At 43.6% G+C, this 17,288-nt stretch overlaps 3 protein-coding genes across 3 annotated transcripts; all 3 read left to right on the forward strand.

Annotated features, from left to right (window-relative positions):
* The first annotated feature begins 135 nt into the window (after positions 1-135).
* LOC141441403 (cytochrome c oxidase subunit 4 isoform 1, mitochondrial-like) lies at positions 136-4,007 on the forward strand. The gene is made up of 4 exons (XM_074106118.1): positions 136-377; positions 1,431-1,623; positions 3,038-3,168; positions 3,900-4,007. Exons 1-4 carry the CDS (start codon positions 189-191, stop codon positions 3,903-3,905), a joined length of 519 nt encoding a protein of 172 aa, XP_073962219.1. The 5' UTR covers positions 136-188; the 3' UTR covers positions 3,906-4,007.
* Positions 4,008-7,172: 3,165 nt separating this feature from the next.
* On the forward strand, positions 7,173-12,056 carry LOC141441404 (cytochrome c oxidase subunit 4 isoform 1, mitochondrial-like). Its single transcript, XM_074106119.1, has 4 exons — positions 7,173-7,412; positions 8,276-8,468; positions 9,730-9,860; positions 10,917-12,056. Exons 1-4 carry the CDS (start codon positions 7,224-7,226, stop codon positions 10,920-10,922), a joined length of 519 nt encoding a protein of 172 aa, XP_073962220.1. The 5' UTR covers positions 7,173-7,223; the 3' UTR covers positions 10,923-12,056.
* Positions 12,057-14,572: 2,516 nt separating this feature from the next.
* On the forward strand, positions 14,573-16,983 carry LOC141441781 (uncharacterized). Its single transcript, XM_074106642.1, has 3 exons — positions 14,573-14,748; positions 15,604-15,667; positions 16,696-16,983. The coding sequence occupies exons 1-3, from the start codon at positions 14,737-14,739 to the stop codon at positions 16,965-16,967; spliced, it is 348 nt and encodes a 115-aa protein (XP_073962743.1). The 5' UTR covers positions 14,573-14,736; the 3' UTR covers positions 16,968-16,983.
* The last annotated feature ends 305 nt before the right edge of the window (positions 16,984-17,288 follow it).

The raw sequence follows: 17,288 nt of genomic DNA on the forward strand, positions 1-17,288 counted from the left end.
TGAACTGGTTTAGGTTAAAAGCACTGACTTTGTACTGTTTGCTTTACCTGGTTTTTGGATTTCGTTACAACCTACTTTCGCCTAAGGTTCCACCTGTCAAACCATTGGCCATAAACACTGAAAAAAAATACAATATCTGCTCTGTCACCGTACTACTCCTCAATCTCAAAATCGACGTCACTTCAGCCATGGCGATGCTAAAGTCGTCACTCCTGCCGTGGTCAGCGAGGATCCGCCACGCGCGCATCCACGGCCGCTGCCGCGTCGGCAACCGCGACTACGTCGGCTACTGCGTCAACGGCAGCGCCAACTACAGAGACGACGCACACTACCCTTTCCCCTCGGTTCGGTTTAAGGAAAACACCGAAGATGTTTGCGTAAATATTTCTATCATTACCTCTTTGCTTTAGTCGAGTGGTCGTAATCGTCTTGTCTTGCGCCCGAGCGCACAACCGCATGGATAAAGAATCGACGAATCTAGAATTGGGTTTTACGGGAAGAATCTCACTATAACGTTTCAAACTTTCGTGATTCTCACTCATAGTCAAAATACTATAACGGGACTTATCACGCTATTATTACACAAGTAATCCTTACCTCGACGTTTCGGCAACGTTACAGTTGCCGTGGTCACGAGTAGACTCTCAAGTCTGCCTAGCAACGCGAGTTCTTCGAACTACCCGCACTTGATCACTAATAGTACCGGCACTCGTATCACGAACTACCCGCACTTGGTCACTTTTATAAGTCACCCTATCACACCGACACACAACACTAACAACGTCCGATCGTTCCTCCGAACATTCATCCCGACGACGACACTTATTAATAACAGGATTCCACGAAGATGAAAGTTTATACCCATCGTCCCGGTTGAAATTCTTATGCTTTTTTATTTCAACTGCTTCACGTACCATTCTTGAGTAAAAATGACGTTCCGTGGACAGAATTTTGGGATTGTGAAAATCAATCCAGTGGTTTGGCCCTGACTCCAACAAATGCTCGGCTATGGCTGACTTGTTTACCTGGCGATTTTTAACAGCTGCAATGTGTTCCTTGACCCTCTCAGCTATTGTTCTTTTCGTCTGTCCGATATAGGAACTACCACAACTACAATCAACCCTATAAACACCCGGTGTTTGGAAGGGAACGACATCCTTGAGTGTCCTGTAAAATATTGTCTAATAAAATAACCGGTACAAAGTATAACTGCTAACTTAGTACAACCTATCCTAAATACGCGTTAATTCTATAAACATGTGTTCGCGATTTCACTCGACTATACAATGACGAATCAGGAATATGACGTTAGGAAAGTGTCTAATTAGGAATATGACGAATCAGGAAAAAATCGAAGCCACACGACACCTATCCTACGTATTTCCGGAAAAATAGATACGAAATTTATTAAATTCTGTTCTTGGGTACAGGCTCTTAGGCGTAAAGAATGTGGTGACTGGAGGATGCTCTGCTGTGAAGAGAAGAAAGCGCTGTATCGCGCGTCCTTCTGCCAGACCTTCGCCGAGTTTCAGCACCCCACCGGCCTGTGGAAGGTGGTGATAGGCGGCATCTTCTTCACCACGTCTTTTGCGTTCTGGTTCATCTCCTTCTATCATAACTATGGTAAGTATTTCAAGCAAGCCAGGTTATTTTGATGTCAATCAATTAATTTTAAACCAGTGTATAATTTATACATTCAACATGTGGGAATGTTTTAGCTCGTCACGATTTTGAATGGGATCAGACTATTGAACTTTAATTTACTTAACAGAGCTTAGTTTTTTGTTTTTTTTTTTGTTTTTATCAGTAGTTTTTTGAGACAGTCGAACTTTTAAAATATGTTGTAAACTCATCAACAGTCGATCAAAAAAACTAAAACAATAAAAGAATGACACGTTTATCAAACCTTTTCTTGAGCCACTCGCCACTGTCGTAATTTCCGGTTCAAAGTCAAAATCAAAGTACCTATTTTATTGTACGGTTCGCGACTTCGTTTGAAGTGATCTCGGGCGCTACTACGAAATTCGAAAATCAAAGTTCGTATCGTATTGTCCCTCTCACTCTCGTGTTACATAATATTAGCGTCAGCGGGACGGCAAGATACGAAGTTCGAATTTTGCACTTCGTAGTATATAGGGCCTGTGACAAATCTGCCGCTGAGCAGCGTAGTAGGTAGGTAGAGTGAAAGGGTAGTGCCCTGATCACACGTACCGAGTAGAGTGGCGAGAGAGTGTCCTCGGCCGAGTGCTCGGTTCGTGTGTACTATGTGACGAGGCCTAGTACTCGGCCGAGCAAAATGGCGAGCGAGGCACTCGGACCCTGGTTTGTTTACTAGGCCGAGTGCCCACCCCCGCAACTCCTCTCAGCATACCCCGCGCCGACTCGCTCGCCACTCGGCAGGTATGAACTCGTTCACTCGCCCTCGCCACTCGCCAGTCAGTAGCGTCGTCGTAGCGAGCGGCCGCGCAACCTCGTATTGGCCACTGTCACCAGGAAAATCAAAATGCGTGTAAACACCTACTCGCCCACCCTAATCTCTCGGCCGAGTACCAATTTGCTGTCTCGCCATGCTACTCGGTACGTGTGATCAGGGCATGAGAGGAGGTAAGTTAACATAGTTTTTAGAGTAGGTTATATACCCTTCTTGTGTAAATTATAAACCTACCTAATTGTTGGCTTTCATTCAAACTATTTACCGGTCCGGATAATACCGACCCGATTTTTCGCGTCCACGCCCATAAACTCATGTCAAACTGTCATGAGTTTCTATAGCCGCGTATCCACTAGAGGCAGCCTCGGGCCGAGCGGCTGCCTCGCTCCGAGGCCGCGCAAGTGGAGACGCTGCCAAAGGCACGGCTCAGACTGAGGCTCCTTTGAGCACTGCCAAAAAACCGACAAAATATGGCTCGGCACGCGGTGCTCGGCCTGAGGCTGCTCTAATGGATACGCGGCTTAAGAGCGTGTACGCGAAACATCGGGTCGGAGTCCGGGACGGTAAATAGTGTCACTCGCGCAGTACAGTGACTTCTTGATTCAGTCCAGGAGCCGGTGCCGGAGTCGTACGGGCTGGAGCCGCGGATGGCGCAGCTGCGCAGGATGCTGGAGCTGCACGTGCAGCCTATAGAGGGCCTCAGCTCCAAGTGGGACTACGACAACGACCGCTGGAAAGTGAGTCTTGCGGCCCTGACACGCACAGCACAACAATAAGGATATACCTAGTCGTCATGCGAACTAAAAATGCCAACGTGCATGCTAAAAAGCGGCGTCATAAGATAAATAGCAGCCTGGTTTAAGCAGCGTTCCACCAATAATGTGTGAGGATGTCTTGCGAGGGATGTGTTTTTCATTAACCAATAGAAACGCTTCATTTACAACATCCTCGCACAGCACAATAAAGCACTGTAAAGATGAATCTTACCATGTATAGAGCCCTTTAAACTTTATAGTGTAATTGATCGTTCTCTCGATACTGAACAAACTACCACGTTTCCAGGATCCAGGTTTTCAACTAGGTATTAATTAACACTGTGTTAACCCTTAATAAGGCCCCATTTATTGGAGCATACTACCACATAACCAAAAGCATGCTAGCTTTAAAAATATCTTTTGTGAGGTATGTATTTGACAATAGCTGCAGCTATATTTTCAATATTTACAATGGAAATTGTGACGTATATGAAGTCAATAAGGTTCAATTTCCAACTCGATGCATGTGGTCGTTACGAGTAAATCGCCTCTACCTTTTTAAGGGTTAATTATCAACCAGATTTATCGTTTTAATAACTTTGTGCACTCGTGATTCTTACTTAGACATACCCGCCTGCTCTACCTCTCCAGGGTGCCTTACGGCTGTGTGTCACTTAGCGGATTATTTTAATTGAATAATGCACCTCTTCCAGAATTAACTTGAGCTGCGCCAGAGTCATGGAGTGAGCGTCATGTCCAGTTCGTCTAGTTTCGTTTGATGTGTGCATGTTGAGATATTCTTCCGTATTAAATGTTTAAGGCCATCGGTACCTAGTTGTTTTATTTGATAGTTTTCTAGCCAGTAAAAGTGTCACGTAACTGGTGACACTCTTCCCCGGCCCGGATAATACCGACATGGCAATACCGACCCTGTTTTTCGTGTACACGCCCATAGAAGCTCATGTCAGTTTCTATGGGCGTGTACACGAAAAACAGGGTCGGTATTTCCAAGTCGGTATTATCCGGGCCGGGAAAGAGTGTCACCCTCACGTAACCACCTGTAACAGTTCTAGCATCATAGTTAGGGCGCCTGCGCTAGATGGTGCGATGTGGGCGCACGGAGCGGCGTCGCGCGGCGTCGCGGCGCCGGGGTCCCGTCCCGCTCCCGCTCCATGCAAACCGCGTCAGCTAGCGAAGAAAAGTAGTATTTATTTTGAAGACCTCTGCCATTTTTACAAGACTTATTCAACGAAACCCCACACAGAAGGATTGGACCGATAAAAAATTTAACCCCGCTTTGTCTATGACAGGTAAGTATCAATATATTTTTTTGTTCTTTTTTACCATTTTGTCGGGGTGAATCACGGGTGAATGTGGTGAATAATGTATTTACGTAACCAAATGCGTGCGCTTTGGAAAAGTGCAATTTTTGAAAAAGTGCCCCAATTAGGAAAATGTCCCTTTTGGGAAAGTGTATGTTTTAAAAAAGTGCACTGAAATAGTGCACCATGAGTGCACCTTTCGAAAAAGTGCCCCAATTGGGAAAGTGTACCTTTTGGGAGTGTACATTTAGTGGAAAGTGCACTTTTAGATAAAGTACGTTTACTAACACAACGGTTTCTGTTGGTTCATACTGTTAGGATCTCGGTCCTTTGTTTTGAACTGATTGAGGAAATTGGGAAGTAATTGATGCAGCGATCTTTTTCGTGTTCGATTTATTTGCAAAGAGACCAAATGACATGCGCCATCTTGCATTCTCGGGTGTCACAAGTGGCGCCATCTGACTGAATCTACTTGGTTTAAATCCGCCGCTACTGGGACGGGAAGTTTGGAAATAACACTACAGATGGAGTCACCTGTGACATGCTCCCGCCTAAGGTCTAATTCTACTTATAGTTAAGTATAAAGGTAGCTTATTTACCCAGACTGGCATAACCAGGTAGTTCCTGGTCTGTCAACCCATCCGCGAGGTGGCGTTGCCTAGAACCTCGCCGATAAGCGGACAGAAAACCTATATGTGAGTGATCTGGTCAGATCAGAGCTCACAAACAAGTCCGCCATTTCATTCATGTTATTATTAAGTGCGCTTGCACTTAACATGAATAAAATGAATCGGTTACCTTACCATGAAAACCATACCAAGGAATTCTTTATTAGACATTTGGGATTATAAATAAGCGGGAACACGAATACATGTGCAAAAGCTTATCACAAAATAGTTTAAATTATGGTTAATATAGTAAAACCTTGCAAGCTTGAGAGGAAGTTGAAATAAAATTGGTTACATTGACACAAGCAAAGCAAGTTTACTAGTAGCTTGCAAACAAAGATAATTTTAAAAAGTATTCAAAAAGTTCAACATTGCAAATAAAGTTAGATATTGCAATCAAAGAGCGATTAGGTATCATTAAATATACATTCAAAAGGCAAAATTGCAAATAGAGTTAGAGTGAAATTGCAGACAAAAAGAAAGTAAAAGTAGGTATCATTAATGGTTAACTTAATGGTAACGGGCAAATATTGTTAAAAGCGCGTTTGATGGTGCCTCGCGAAGTCTTCAATTCGGCGACTCGGGAGACGCCGTCCTTCCCAGGAAAACAGCTGATGACGCGACCCAGGAGCCAGCGGCACGTCGGGAGGCGCTCGTCACGCACCAGGACGACTGTGCCCGCGTCCAGGGGGCGCCCCTTGCAGCTGCGCCACTTGGAGCGTTCTTGGAGCAGACTCACATAGTCCTGGACCAGCGACGCCAGAAATTTTGTTGTAACTGCTGTAACTGTTGGTATAGTGTTAGTCGGTTTACTGGGACGCCCTCGTATTCGTAGTCGGGCATGGCAGTAGGACTCCTGCCAATAAGGAAGTGAGCTGGCGTTAGACAAGATATATCATCATCATCTGAAGTGGGTATTGGGCATAGTGGGCGTGAATTTAAAATTCCCTCTATCTGTGCAAGTACTGTGGCAAACTCTTCATAGGTTAACAATGCATTTGAAAGTACCTTTTTTAAGTGAGTCTTACAACTTTTTACTGCGGCCTCATGCAGGCCCGCCATATGTGCTGAATATGGTGGTAAAAATTTCCAAACGATCCCCTCCTTGGCGCAAGAATCTGTTAACACACTAAGGTTATCGTTATTGTTTATGAATTTATAGAGTTCGGTTAATTCGTTATTCGCGCCATGAAACGTAGAACCATTGTCACTCAACATTTCCTTAGGTCTACCCCTACGAGCTATGAATCGGTTAAATGCTGAAAGGAATGCTGAAGTGTGTAAACTGGAAACTAATTCGATGTGAACCGCCTTCATTCTCTAAGTCCGCCGCACCTTTTGGTGTGCCACGCGGTTGGTTGTACGTACCGGTATTTTCTACAGATTCTCGGACCCGCCTTGAAAAACCACGCCGTCGCTGTTTCTCCAATTAAGCCGAGCTTCTTCGTGCGCCACGCGGTTGTTTTTTCTACAGGGTCTCGGCCCCGCCTCGAAAAACTTACGCTGGACGATGCACGTGGTGTCGGCCTCCACTTGCGTCTTCACAATTCCGCCGCAAACTCGAAATTTTTGTTTTTTCGTTGTTCGGCAGCGTTTCGGGGTCACCAATGTTAGGATCTCGGTCCTTTGTTTTGAACTGATTGAGGAAATTGGGAAGTAATTGATGCAGCGATCTTTTTCGTGTTCGATTTATTTGCAAAGAGACCAAATGACATGCGCCATCTTGCATTCTCGGGTGTCACAAGTGGCGCCATCTGACTGAATCTACTTGGTTTAAATCCGCCGCTACTGGGACGGGAAGTTTGGAAATAACACTACAGATGGAGTCACCTGTGACACATACAAAATACATTCCTTGCAACACATCCGCACATATCTGGTGGAAGCACAGCCTAATGCACAAATTAATCAAAAAAGGTCATAAACAAAAAAAAACACCGGCCACAAACAACTGACGCAATTTCAAATTAGGCCACCGTGTGCCGGTCGAACCATAGAGTACCTTTTAACCGATTGAACTGTCACTTTTGACACTCAACCGTCGACAATGGCGATGCTGAAAACTTCCCTGGCGCCGTGGTCGGCGAGGGTCTGCCACGCCAGCATCCACGGCCGCTGCCGCATCGGCAACCGCGACGTCGTCGGCTACGGCGTCAACGGCAGTGCCAACTACAGAGACGACGCACACTTTCCCTTTCCCTCGGTTCGGTTTAAGGAAAACACTAAGGACATTTGCGTGAGTATTTTTTAATTTAGATCACTTATATATTGAAAAGAGATAGATAATGTTGGTAGCGCACTGGAAATAAAACGCAAAGGACACCAAACTGGAGTCTCTAGCCTCATGTGATGTGTGATGATCTCGAAGAAAAAGACAACCGCACATGCTTTTCATAACAGCTGCAAAAAGGAGATAAAGCGTGTGTGTGTGTGCGTGTGTGTGTGTGTGTGTGTGCACCTGACGCGTTGGGAGCATGTTTTCGGTTGCTTTGTGAGCACATGTTTCATTTCATTTCATGATACCTGCGTATCTTCACTTATAAAATATCATTGTCGGCCGTTTTAACCTGCGGATTCAGTTCTGTTCTCACTAATTTCACTATCTTACTAATCCATACTACTACTGTGTGTGTGTGTTTGTATGTTTGTCCGTCTTTCACGTCGCAACGGAGCCGGACCGACGTGATTTTTGGCATAGAGATAGTTTATGGGCCAGAGAGTGACATAGGCTACTTTTTATCCCGGAAAAATGCACAGTTCCCGAGGGAACAGCGCGCGATAACCGAATTCCACGCGGGCGAAGCTGCCGAGAAAAGCTAGTATTATTATAAGTGCCAAAAGTGTATGTACGGATATTTGTCAGTCCTTTACGTAAAAACTACTGAGTGGTTATTAATGAAGCTTTACGATAACATAGCTCATACATCAGAGTAACATATAAGCTACTTCTTATCCTCATATTTTCACGGTTTCGAGATAATACAATTTTGAATCAAAAAGTCCGATCAACAATCCTTCCGAACAAACGACGAACCCTTAAAAACTCGCTCAACCATGAACTCCTAGTTGTGATGATCTTCTAGCTGTATTCTTTTCCAGGCTCTTCGGCAGAAGGAATGTGGCGACTGGAGGATGCTCTGCTGTGAAGAGAAGAAGGCGCTGTACCGCGCGTCCTTCTGTCAAACATTCTCCGAGTTCCAGCACCCCACCGGCCTGTGGAAGGTGGTGTTAGGCGGCATCTTCTTCACCACGTCTTTTTCGTTCTGGTTCATCACCCTGTATCACCACTTTGGTAAGTTGGTGGATATTAAAAATTAGCGGTATGTCATTTCGGTCAATTCAGTAGCTAGCTGGCGCGGACGCACGGAGCGGGTACAGGTAAAATCAGTAATAATCGTAAAGCTACTGTTACATATTCTCGACTAGCATGCTTATGAGCTTGCCACTAATGAGCATGCACATGGACTGTTTACCTTTGCTAGCAATAAGCATGCTAGTTTTGAGTATGCTCCTAAATAAGCATGCTCAAAACAAACACTCCGATACACATGCCTTTTGATAGCATGCTCCTGTCAGTACAATGTCAGTGTTGCCACGGCAATTACCGTGTTCTACGGCTTTCAGGCCAAAAAATCTCCAAATCCAAGGCCTACGGCTGTAACCCTGTGGCCGTTATGGCTTGTCGCAAATTCAACGGTAGTAAATTCATTTACTTATAACAATTTCACTTTTAGTAACTTTTTTTTTGCTTGAATCTCTCGTGGCACTACCAATACTAGCATGTTCAAAATGTTCATTAAGCAAACGCGTTCACACTTGCTTATTACCTTTCCCCCTTTCACTCCCGCATCAACTAGCATGCCACTAATGCCTCCTCTACATATCGACGGATGCGTCGGCAGATTGTATCTGCGGATGCGTCCGCCGAGGTGTAGAGGGTGGTTTTTGCTTGTCTGTGGTAGGTATTTAACGTCGGCCGATGCATCTGCCACTCATCCGTTTGGTGTCGGTTTTTCGACACGGATCAAAGGGTGACAGCGCGAACGCAACGCGCCTGTCCACACGTCTGCCGATGTGTGGACGGATCGCAATTTATCCGAAGATATGGTTGCGGATCCATCTGCCGACGCATCCGTCGATATGTAGAGGAGGCATAAAAAGCATGCTCTATAGTAGCATGTCCTGTTCACACATGCTGGTAGCATTTGCTCGACAGTAGCATGCTCTCGTGCTACTAACGAGCATGTGTAATAGGAATAGGGGCCTTAGCGCTGCGCATACTATTTTTCAATTGACGTAGGTAAGTAGGCCCTAAAATTCCCAATTTAATTTCAGAGTCACCATGCACTTAGTAAATAAAGTATTTTTGTTTACTTTTGAATAAAATCATTAACCTCACTAATGTTGCTTGATAGCCTACTAATTCTGGTAACTATTGATTCCGGTTGGGTATGGTGTAAGTCGATCACGTCTCCCGAGTCACCTGTATACTGAGTGTACCGTATAAAGTGTCGTAGGGTAAACTTAGCTTTGGTGTTTACTTCTGTGTTCAGTCCAAGAGCCGCTGCCGGCGTCGTACTCGCTGGAGTCTCAGATGGCGCAGTTCCGGCGCATGCTGGAGCTGCACGTGCAGCCCATCGACGGGCTCAGCTCCAACTGGGACTACGACTACGACCGCTGGAAAGTAAGCTACAGACCATTTTTCCAACACATATTGATCATTGTGCGTCTAAACCTCTGTATCGATATCGGTAATTTTGCGTCATTGATATAGCCAAGCGAATTAGCTCGTTGAAATGGCACTGGGCGGGCCATATAGCACGGAGAGCGGATGGCCGTTGGGGCCGAAAAGTTCTCGAGTGGAGGCCGCGGATCGGCAAGCGCAGCGTAGGACGTTCACCAACAAGATGGACGGATGACCTGGTTAAAGCCGCGGGTTCACGGTGGATGCAGGCCGCTGCCAACCGAAGCAACTGGAGTTCTGTGGGGGAGGCCTATGTCCGACAGTGGACGTCCTACGGCTGAGATGATGATGATGATGATGATATAGGTCGATATGCGAATTAGAGATTGGTCATTCGCGTATGGGCCATAATGCTTTTTGATCATTAACTTTAACGTTTTGGCCCTTTTGAGTTATTTTTCCAATACAATCCTTTTGGCTATGCGTTTAATCCACCATTTGTACGGGTCACTAATAGAGTGACTAGATCGCAAAATGACCACACGGCTAGTCGACATCCCAATATGACCGTGTCGCAAAATGTCGTCTATATTATTCTTATGTTCAAGTCGCAAAATGACTACATCGCTCCTAGTCAACATCTATTATATTAAAAAAATGGTTCGCTCGCTCGTCTCACGCGCTGTAGGATCACAGTGCTTTCTAATCACACCTCGCTTCGCTCGTCGTCGTACCTAACGGAGCTACGCAGTTTCGACGCAGTTGTAGGTACTAAGATATACATAAGTCATTTAGCGATTTCGGTTTTTGCGATGACGCCCTTACGCGGTGTGGTAATTTTGCTAACGTCTCACGCCCTCTGTGATGCTTATTAAATTACTCCAATTCACGCATTGCAGGGGGCAGGGGAGGGGGTGCAATGTGCCTTGCCTAGACCCAGGACAGCCAGGGTATCAAATGTGCCCCCAAATACAACACAGTAAATAACCCTTCTTTAATTCGGGTAGCAATAATAATAGATTATATTACTTAATTCCATGTACTTATTTGTTTCAGAATTAACGACAGCATCGGCGCAATGGAGGCGTACCCGTCACTGTCATTTGGTTTTATACAATCTTGTCTAGTCTAGTTTAGTTTAGTCTAATCTAGTCTAGTCTAATCTATGTTCGATTTATTTGAAACTGGTTTTGGTAAAGGGGAAATATTATAAAACCCTTTTTATGTCCAAAATAGAATTATGTCCCATAGGAAATTCGTCAAATTTGATACATGTCAAAGATAGCTATGTTCATCTGGATGTAAGTACGTGAGCGTACATACGTCCTGATTGAAACAAGTACAATAATAATACATGTACAAATTAAACATACACCACGGGCTTAATTCATTTTGGACTGCATTCACTCGATTCTGATTAAGTTTTGATCATAGAAATTAGAGCAAATATATTTTATCATGATGAAAACAAAAAAAAAATTAAAACGCTCGCCTGCGCTCTTTTCTGACTATTCCTGCGCTTGTTACTTTTTTTTACAGGAATTAAAAGTGGTCATTCTGTAAGTGAACCTCGTCCGTTTAGCGCTACATTCGGTGACGACCATGCGTGACGTTCACTCATAAACGATTTACACGACAGAGTTATGTCCCGACGCAGAGGGCCTACTCCGAAATTCGAAGTTCGTATCGTACCGACCCTCACTCTCGTATATAAGTGACAGAGAGATGGAACGTCACGAACTTCGATTTTCGAATTTCGGATAAGTAGCCCTGCTGATGCTAAAGTCAGCGCCAAGTCGTACTCTATGTAACGTCTACGAGCGAACAAATCAAGTTGTATCAAATTTGTATTATAATATATAACTCTTTATGACAGAAAAAACAGATTACTTTGAGAAACAGATGTACAAAGGCCAAGTTGTCTGTCGAGTAAAGCGCTGAAGCCATGGACGACTTTGTAGAGACTTACACTAATGTCATAAGACTGGGCGACATTAGAGCTCATTTAAATTTGGCCAATTTAAAATTAAACACTATTATTAGTTGAATTGCCATAGATCTTATGACAGTGAAGGGCCAATGGTACATTAAGATTGTTTTTTTTTTATTATTTATTTTGTATATTGTGTATTTTGATAAGCCTCTCATCACTTGTGTATGATAATTATTGTTATGGATAAATTTTTTTTGACGTTTTGATGGCGTTTCATTTCGAATCAAAATAAACTGAAAGAAAATTGACAAAACTTTAATTTGGAAGGAAACCTAGTGTTTATTTCTATACGCTCGCTAAAAATAAATAAGTAAAAATATTTTATACAAACTAAAAAAATAATCAAACGTTAGTTATAGTAGAGCCGTGGTGGCCTAGTGGTTTGACCTATCGCCTCTCAAACAGAGGGTCGTGGGATCAAACCCCGGCTCGCACCTCTGAGTTTTTCGAAATTCATGTGCGGAATTACATTTGATATTTACCACGAGCTTTGCGGTGAAGGAAAACATCGTGAGGAAACCTGCACAAACCTGCGAAGCAATTCAATGGTGCGTGTGAAGTTCCCAATCCGCACTGGGCCCGCGTGAGAACTATGGCCCAAGCCCTCTTGTTCTGAGAGGAGGCCTGCACAGGTCCCAGCAGTGGGACGTATATAGGCTGGGATGGAAGTATATCAAACTTTCAAGGAAAACTGTATCGGCTAAGTTTGCTTGCTTGCTAGTTATAGTAGAGGATCCGAAGTAAGATCGATCTTCACCAATTTGTTAACCGGATAATAACCTAACCAACAAAAAGTTTGAAAACCCCCGACCTCCCACCTCTCCACTTCAAAGTTCAATATCTCAAAAACGGCTATAACACCCCTCTTTTTGCGTCGGGGGTTAAAAAATAGGTATATTTCATCAAATAAATTATGTTTCTGAGCAAATTATGGGTTGCCAAATTCAAATCGGTTCACCCGTTTAAGAGCCACAGACAGACCCACAGACACACATAGCGGTTAAACTTATAACAACCCTCTTTGCGTCGGGGGTTAAAAATGATAAAAAATAACTATTTATTACTCTATCTAAGCTCTATCTATCAAATATAGCCGCTTGTTTGTATTTTTCACAATGGTCTTGTTAATAGAAATCTGACGTAAGAAGGGAAGCGCGTTGCGCGTGCGCGGCGGGATGCAATTATCCATCGCCAAAATTTGTAATGCTAATGCGCGAGCGCCCCGGACGGGAGGCGCCATTTTGAATGCAGCTAGCGCGGGAGTTGGGCATGAAATAGAGAACTGACACCAACTATCCTACTGCTTACTGCTACAAATATTATCATTATTCATTCATTCATTCATTGCATATCACATTTATATATAGCAGTTGTTACAATTCGGTATTAGTCACATGTGACGCCCTGCAAGGGCACAGCAACATGAGAGGTTACTACTTCATAATTATATCACTCAATTATCGTCTTAAAAATATTCTACATACATTTAAGAGTATTAACATCTTATTAATTTATTTCAGTATTCATTTATATTTTTATTGAAGTAATCTCTTAAGTTATAAAAACACCTTTCGATGAGGAATGCCTTTAACTGTTTATAAAATATCACCGATTTGTCCAAGTTCTTAATTGAGTTTGGTAAATGGTTGTAAACTTTAATCATCATATAGTGTGGACTGGATTTAACCAGTTTCATTTTGGAGAAAGGCAATTTAAGTTTATTGAGATTTCTATTGTTTCTCCGGATCTCGGTATCGGATCCGGATCTCGTATGTCATGACTTGTGACACCCATTTCATTTGCATGTTTGTTTTTCTATCACGTAAAAACAACTCCACAGAGCCTTAAAATGTAATAAAATACATAATTTAAGAATAAAGGAGCGGCCATATCGCTCTGCTTAAAAAACGGTGACGGTACGGAACCGCAGTGACGCATCGTATGCGCGCCGTTTTTTAATACGTAAACGGTGCGCAATCGCAGTGACGTGCCGTAAATGTCAGGACTTTACCGCATGCTCTCTACCAAAAGTCGTATATGCGATAAAAACGGTACGTATACGATGCGTCACTGCGATTCCGTACCGTCGCCGTTTTTTAAGCAGCGGTGTGGCCGCTCCCTAAAATCGCAAATAAAAATTAACTATAAACTAAATACCATCATAATTCTTATACCACACATATAATCAGACATGAGGCATCAGCAGCAGCAGACAGCATTTCCTCGTTGAATAGATGGAAATTCGTTTCGACCAGGTGCTTTTGCACTCGTTAATTTGTTTTTTTTTTTTTTTATACGACTGGATGGCAAACGAGCAAGTGGGTCTCCTGATGGTAAGAGATCACCACCGCCATAAACATCTGCAAACCAGGGGAATTGCAGATGCGTTGCCAACCTAGAGGCCTAAGATGGATACCTCAAGTGCCAGTAATTTCACCGGCTGTCTTACTCTCCACGCCGAAACACAACAGTGCAAGCACTGCTGCTTCACGGCAGGATTAGCGAGCAAGATGGTGGTAGCAATCCGGGCGGACCTTGCACAAGGTCCTACCACCTGCAAAGTGTGTGCGCCGGGACTTCAAAATCTACAGCAACAAAATTATATGCTGAATCGAGTCCCTGGTATTTTATTATTTTCCTGCTCGCGGCCACTTCAGCCGCTGCGCCAGCTTTTCTAGTTGTACGATTTTATCGATAAAACGTGCAACTACCGACTATAAATCAACAAGTTTTCTCCAACAGCGGCTCCCAGCCCACCGTATATCATCAAAGGATACAAACGTCTCTGGCCGAGCGTGACCGCGTGAACTTACAGCTATATAATGTAACAGCTCCCTGCTGTAGCTATCAGTCCTGTTTTGATACTAAATACATCTGGGAAACATGAAGTGCGCGGTGAGTAGAAAATAACCTGACGAACTTAAAAAAGTCGAGGAATCCCCAACATTGTCTTAATCGTCAAATGTCTAAACTGCCTAGTTGAAATCTACATCTTATCGCCTTTAGATCAAGTCAAGACTTCACCTTCGTCGCGTCACTTTGAACACCGACCAAGTAGACTTGACCAATTTTTAGGGTTCAAAATGGCAAAAACGGAACCCTTATAGTTTCGTCATGTCTCTGTCTGTCTGTCTGTCCGTCCGTCCGTCCGCGGCTTTGCTCAGGGGCTATCAATGCTAGAAATCTGTAATTTTGCACGAATATATATGTAAACTATGCCGACAAAGTGGTACAATAAAAAAATCTAAAAATTTTTTATAGGGTACCTCCCATAGACGTAAAGTGGGGGGTGTTTTTTTTTCTCATCCAACCCTATAGTGAGGGGTATGGTTGGATAGGTCTTTTTTAAAACCATTAGGGGTTTGCTCAGACGATTTTTTCGATTCAGTGATGTGTTTGCGAAATATTCAACTTTAAAGTGCAAATTTTCATTAAAAATCGAGCGTCTCCCCCCTCCCCTCTAAAATCTAAACCGGTGGGTGGAAATTAAAAAAAAAAACAGGATGGTACTAAGTATATCAAACTTTCAAGGAAAACTATAACGGTTAAGTTTGCTTGAGAATTATTAGTAGTTTAAGAGTAAATAGCAGCCTAAGGTATAAAATATACCTAAACTTGGAAGATTCCGTATAAAATACGAAATCCTTAGAAAAAAATTACTTAATTTTTTAGTAGTGGCTACGGAACCCTATTTTGGGTGTGTCCGACACGCTCTTGGCCGGTTTTTTATATTTTATTTTATTTTCCCAGGTGGCAATAGTCCTGGCTCTGGTTGGTGCGGTGGCAGCGAACCCCGTGTCCTGGGGTGGCCTCGGTAAGCGACCCTCAACCTAACAGGGTCCATTTTCTAAATAGCCTATAATGCGTCCCATTTGGGGGCCTTCAATAAAGTACACAACTACGTCACACCAATTTTGACCATTTATGCCCTTTCCACCCTTGTCACACGGAATGCTATGAAAATTGAAATTCTTTTGTTCCTGTTTGTGTCCTTAAAATGTGTCGTAACTTATGGATGGCCCCTTGCTGTCCTCTTTTGCTCCATTCTCGTAACTATGTTCCCATATATCCCGCTATTCCCGCTTGATAAAGATTTCAATGATCCCTAAAGAATGGAATGATTGAATCCGATGCGATGTTCCAAATTGCCACGGAATGGATCCATTTCGATATCGAATTACCTAACCAACAGAAAGTTGGAAAACCCCCGACTTTTGCCACTTTCAAGTTCAATATCTCAAAAACGGCTGAACCGATTTTGATGAAACATGTCTAAAAACCATCACTGGAAAACCTGCTTTAATTTAAAAAAAAACGCATTTAAATCGGTCCTCCTGTTTAAGAGATACGGTGCCACAGACAGACAGACACACATAGCGGTCTTGCGTCGGGGGTTAAAAAGAGACTGATTTAAGCCGAGTTTGATCGACCAAAGCAAGCGGAGATCGAACATAACCGTAACAGAGGATCGAACGGTCCGGCGGACCGAGAGACACACACCCTGCCTGTTAGAGTAAGATGGTGGTATGGATATCCATTTTAACAGATGGCTGCATCACTCTCGGTCCGCCGGACCGTTGGATCGTCTGTTACAGCTTATAGATTGAACAGGCGGAATAAAAATAATCTAGATTCTTATTAACTAGTACTTAAATGGAATTAAGATTATTGTATCTTCAGGTTGCTTTTAACTGCCGTGGACGACCTTAGATTCCGCTCATCAGATCGACTTACTTTAGAGTTCTGTATTTCGTGTTCAAGCCCGAATAGAACTTTATTATCTATCGTCTTTTACTTCCTATTTAAAATGAGAGAAGTTTTAATTGAATCTTCTACCAACAGGCTCCGTAGTGATCCCTGGTGGCGGCGTTTCCCTCAGCTCTAGTATCATCAACCACGGCCTGTCCATCCCGGTGGTCAAGCCAATCATCTCCGCGCCCATCATCACCGCCCCGATCATCAGGACCCCCATCATCCCGGCCCCGGTCATCCGCGCCCCCGTCATCACCTCCTTGGGCTGGGGTGGTCTGGGCTGGGGCGGCCTTGGCGGCCTCGGTGGCCTGGGCTACGGGTGGGGCGGGCTTTCGGGCTGGTCCGGCAAAGGCTGGCATTGATCGAACAATATTGAAATGATATTGCTTTCTGAAACTGTTATGTATTGCAAATATAATGGTTATTTTATGGTGTTGTTTTATTATTGAGATTGTTGATGGAATTGGAAGGTGTGTGGAAGTAGGTTTCTAAGGTTTTTGAACGCTTTGTATACCTATGCAATAAACTACATAAGTGGTAATTGATTAAACAAGTACTTACAGTGAAATATAACATAATATTTATGAAGGTGGACAGGGTAATTTAGTCCGAGCAATAAGCGTGTTTTGGGTTTAACCTGAGGTTTAACAATACAGTCGGACCCCTACGGACAAACTACCTCA

The sequence above is a fragment of the Choristoneura fumiferana genome, chromosome 24 (assembly GCF_025370935.1).
Source record: "Choristoneura fumiferana chromosome 24, NRCan_CFum_1, whole genome shotgun sequence".
In the NCBI taxonomy this organism is placed as follows: Eukaryota; Metazoa; Arthropoda; class Insecta; order Lepidoptera; family Tortricidae; genus Choristoneura; species Choristoneura fumiferana.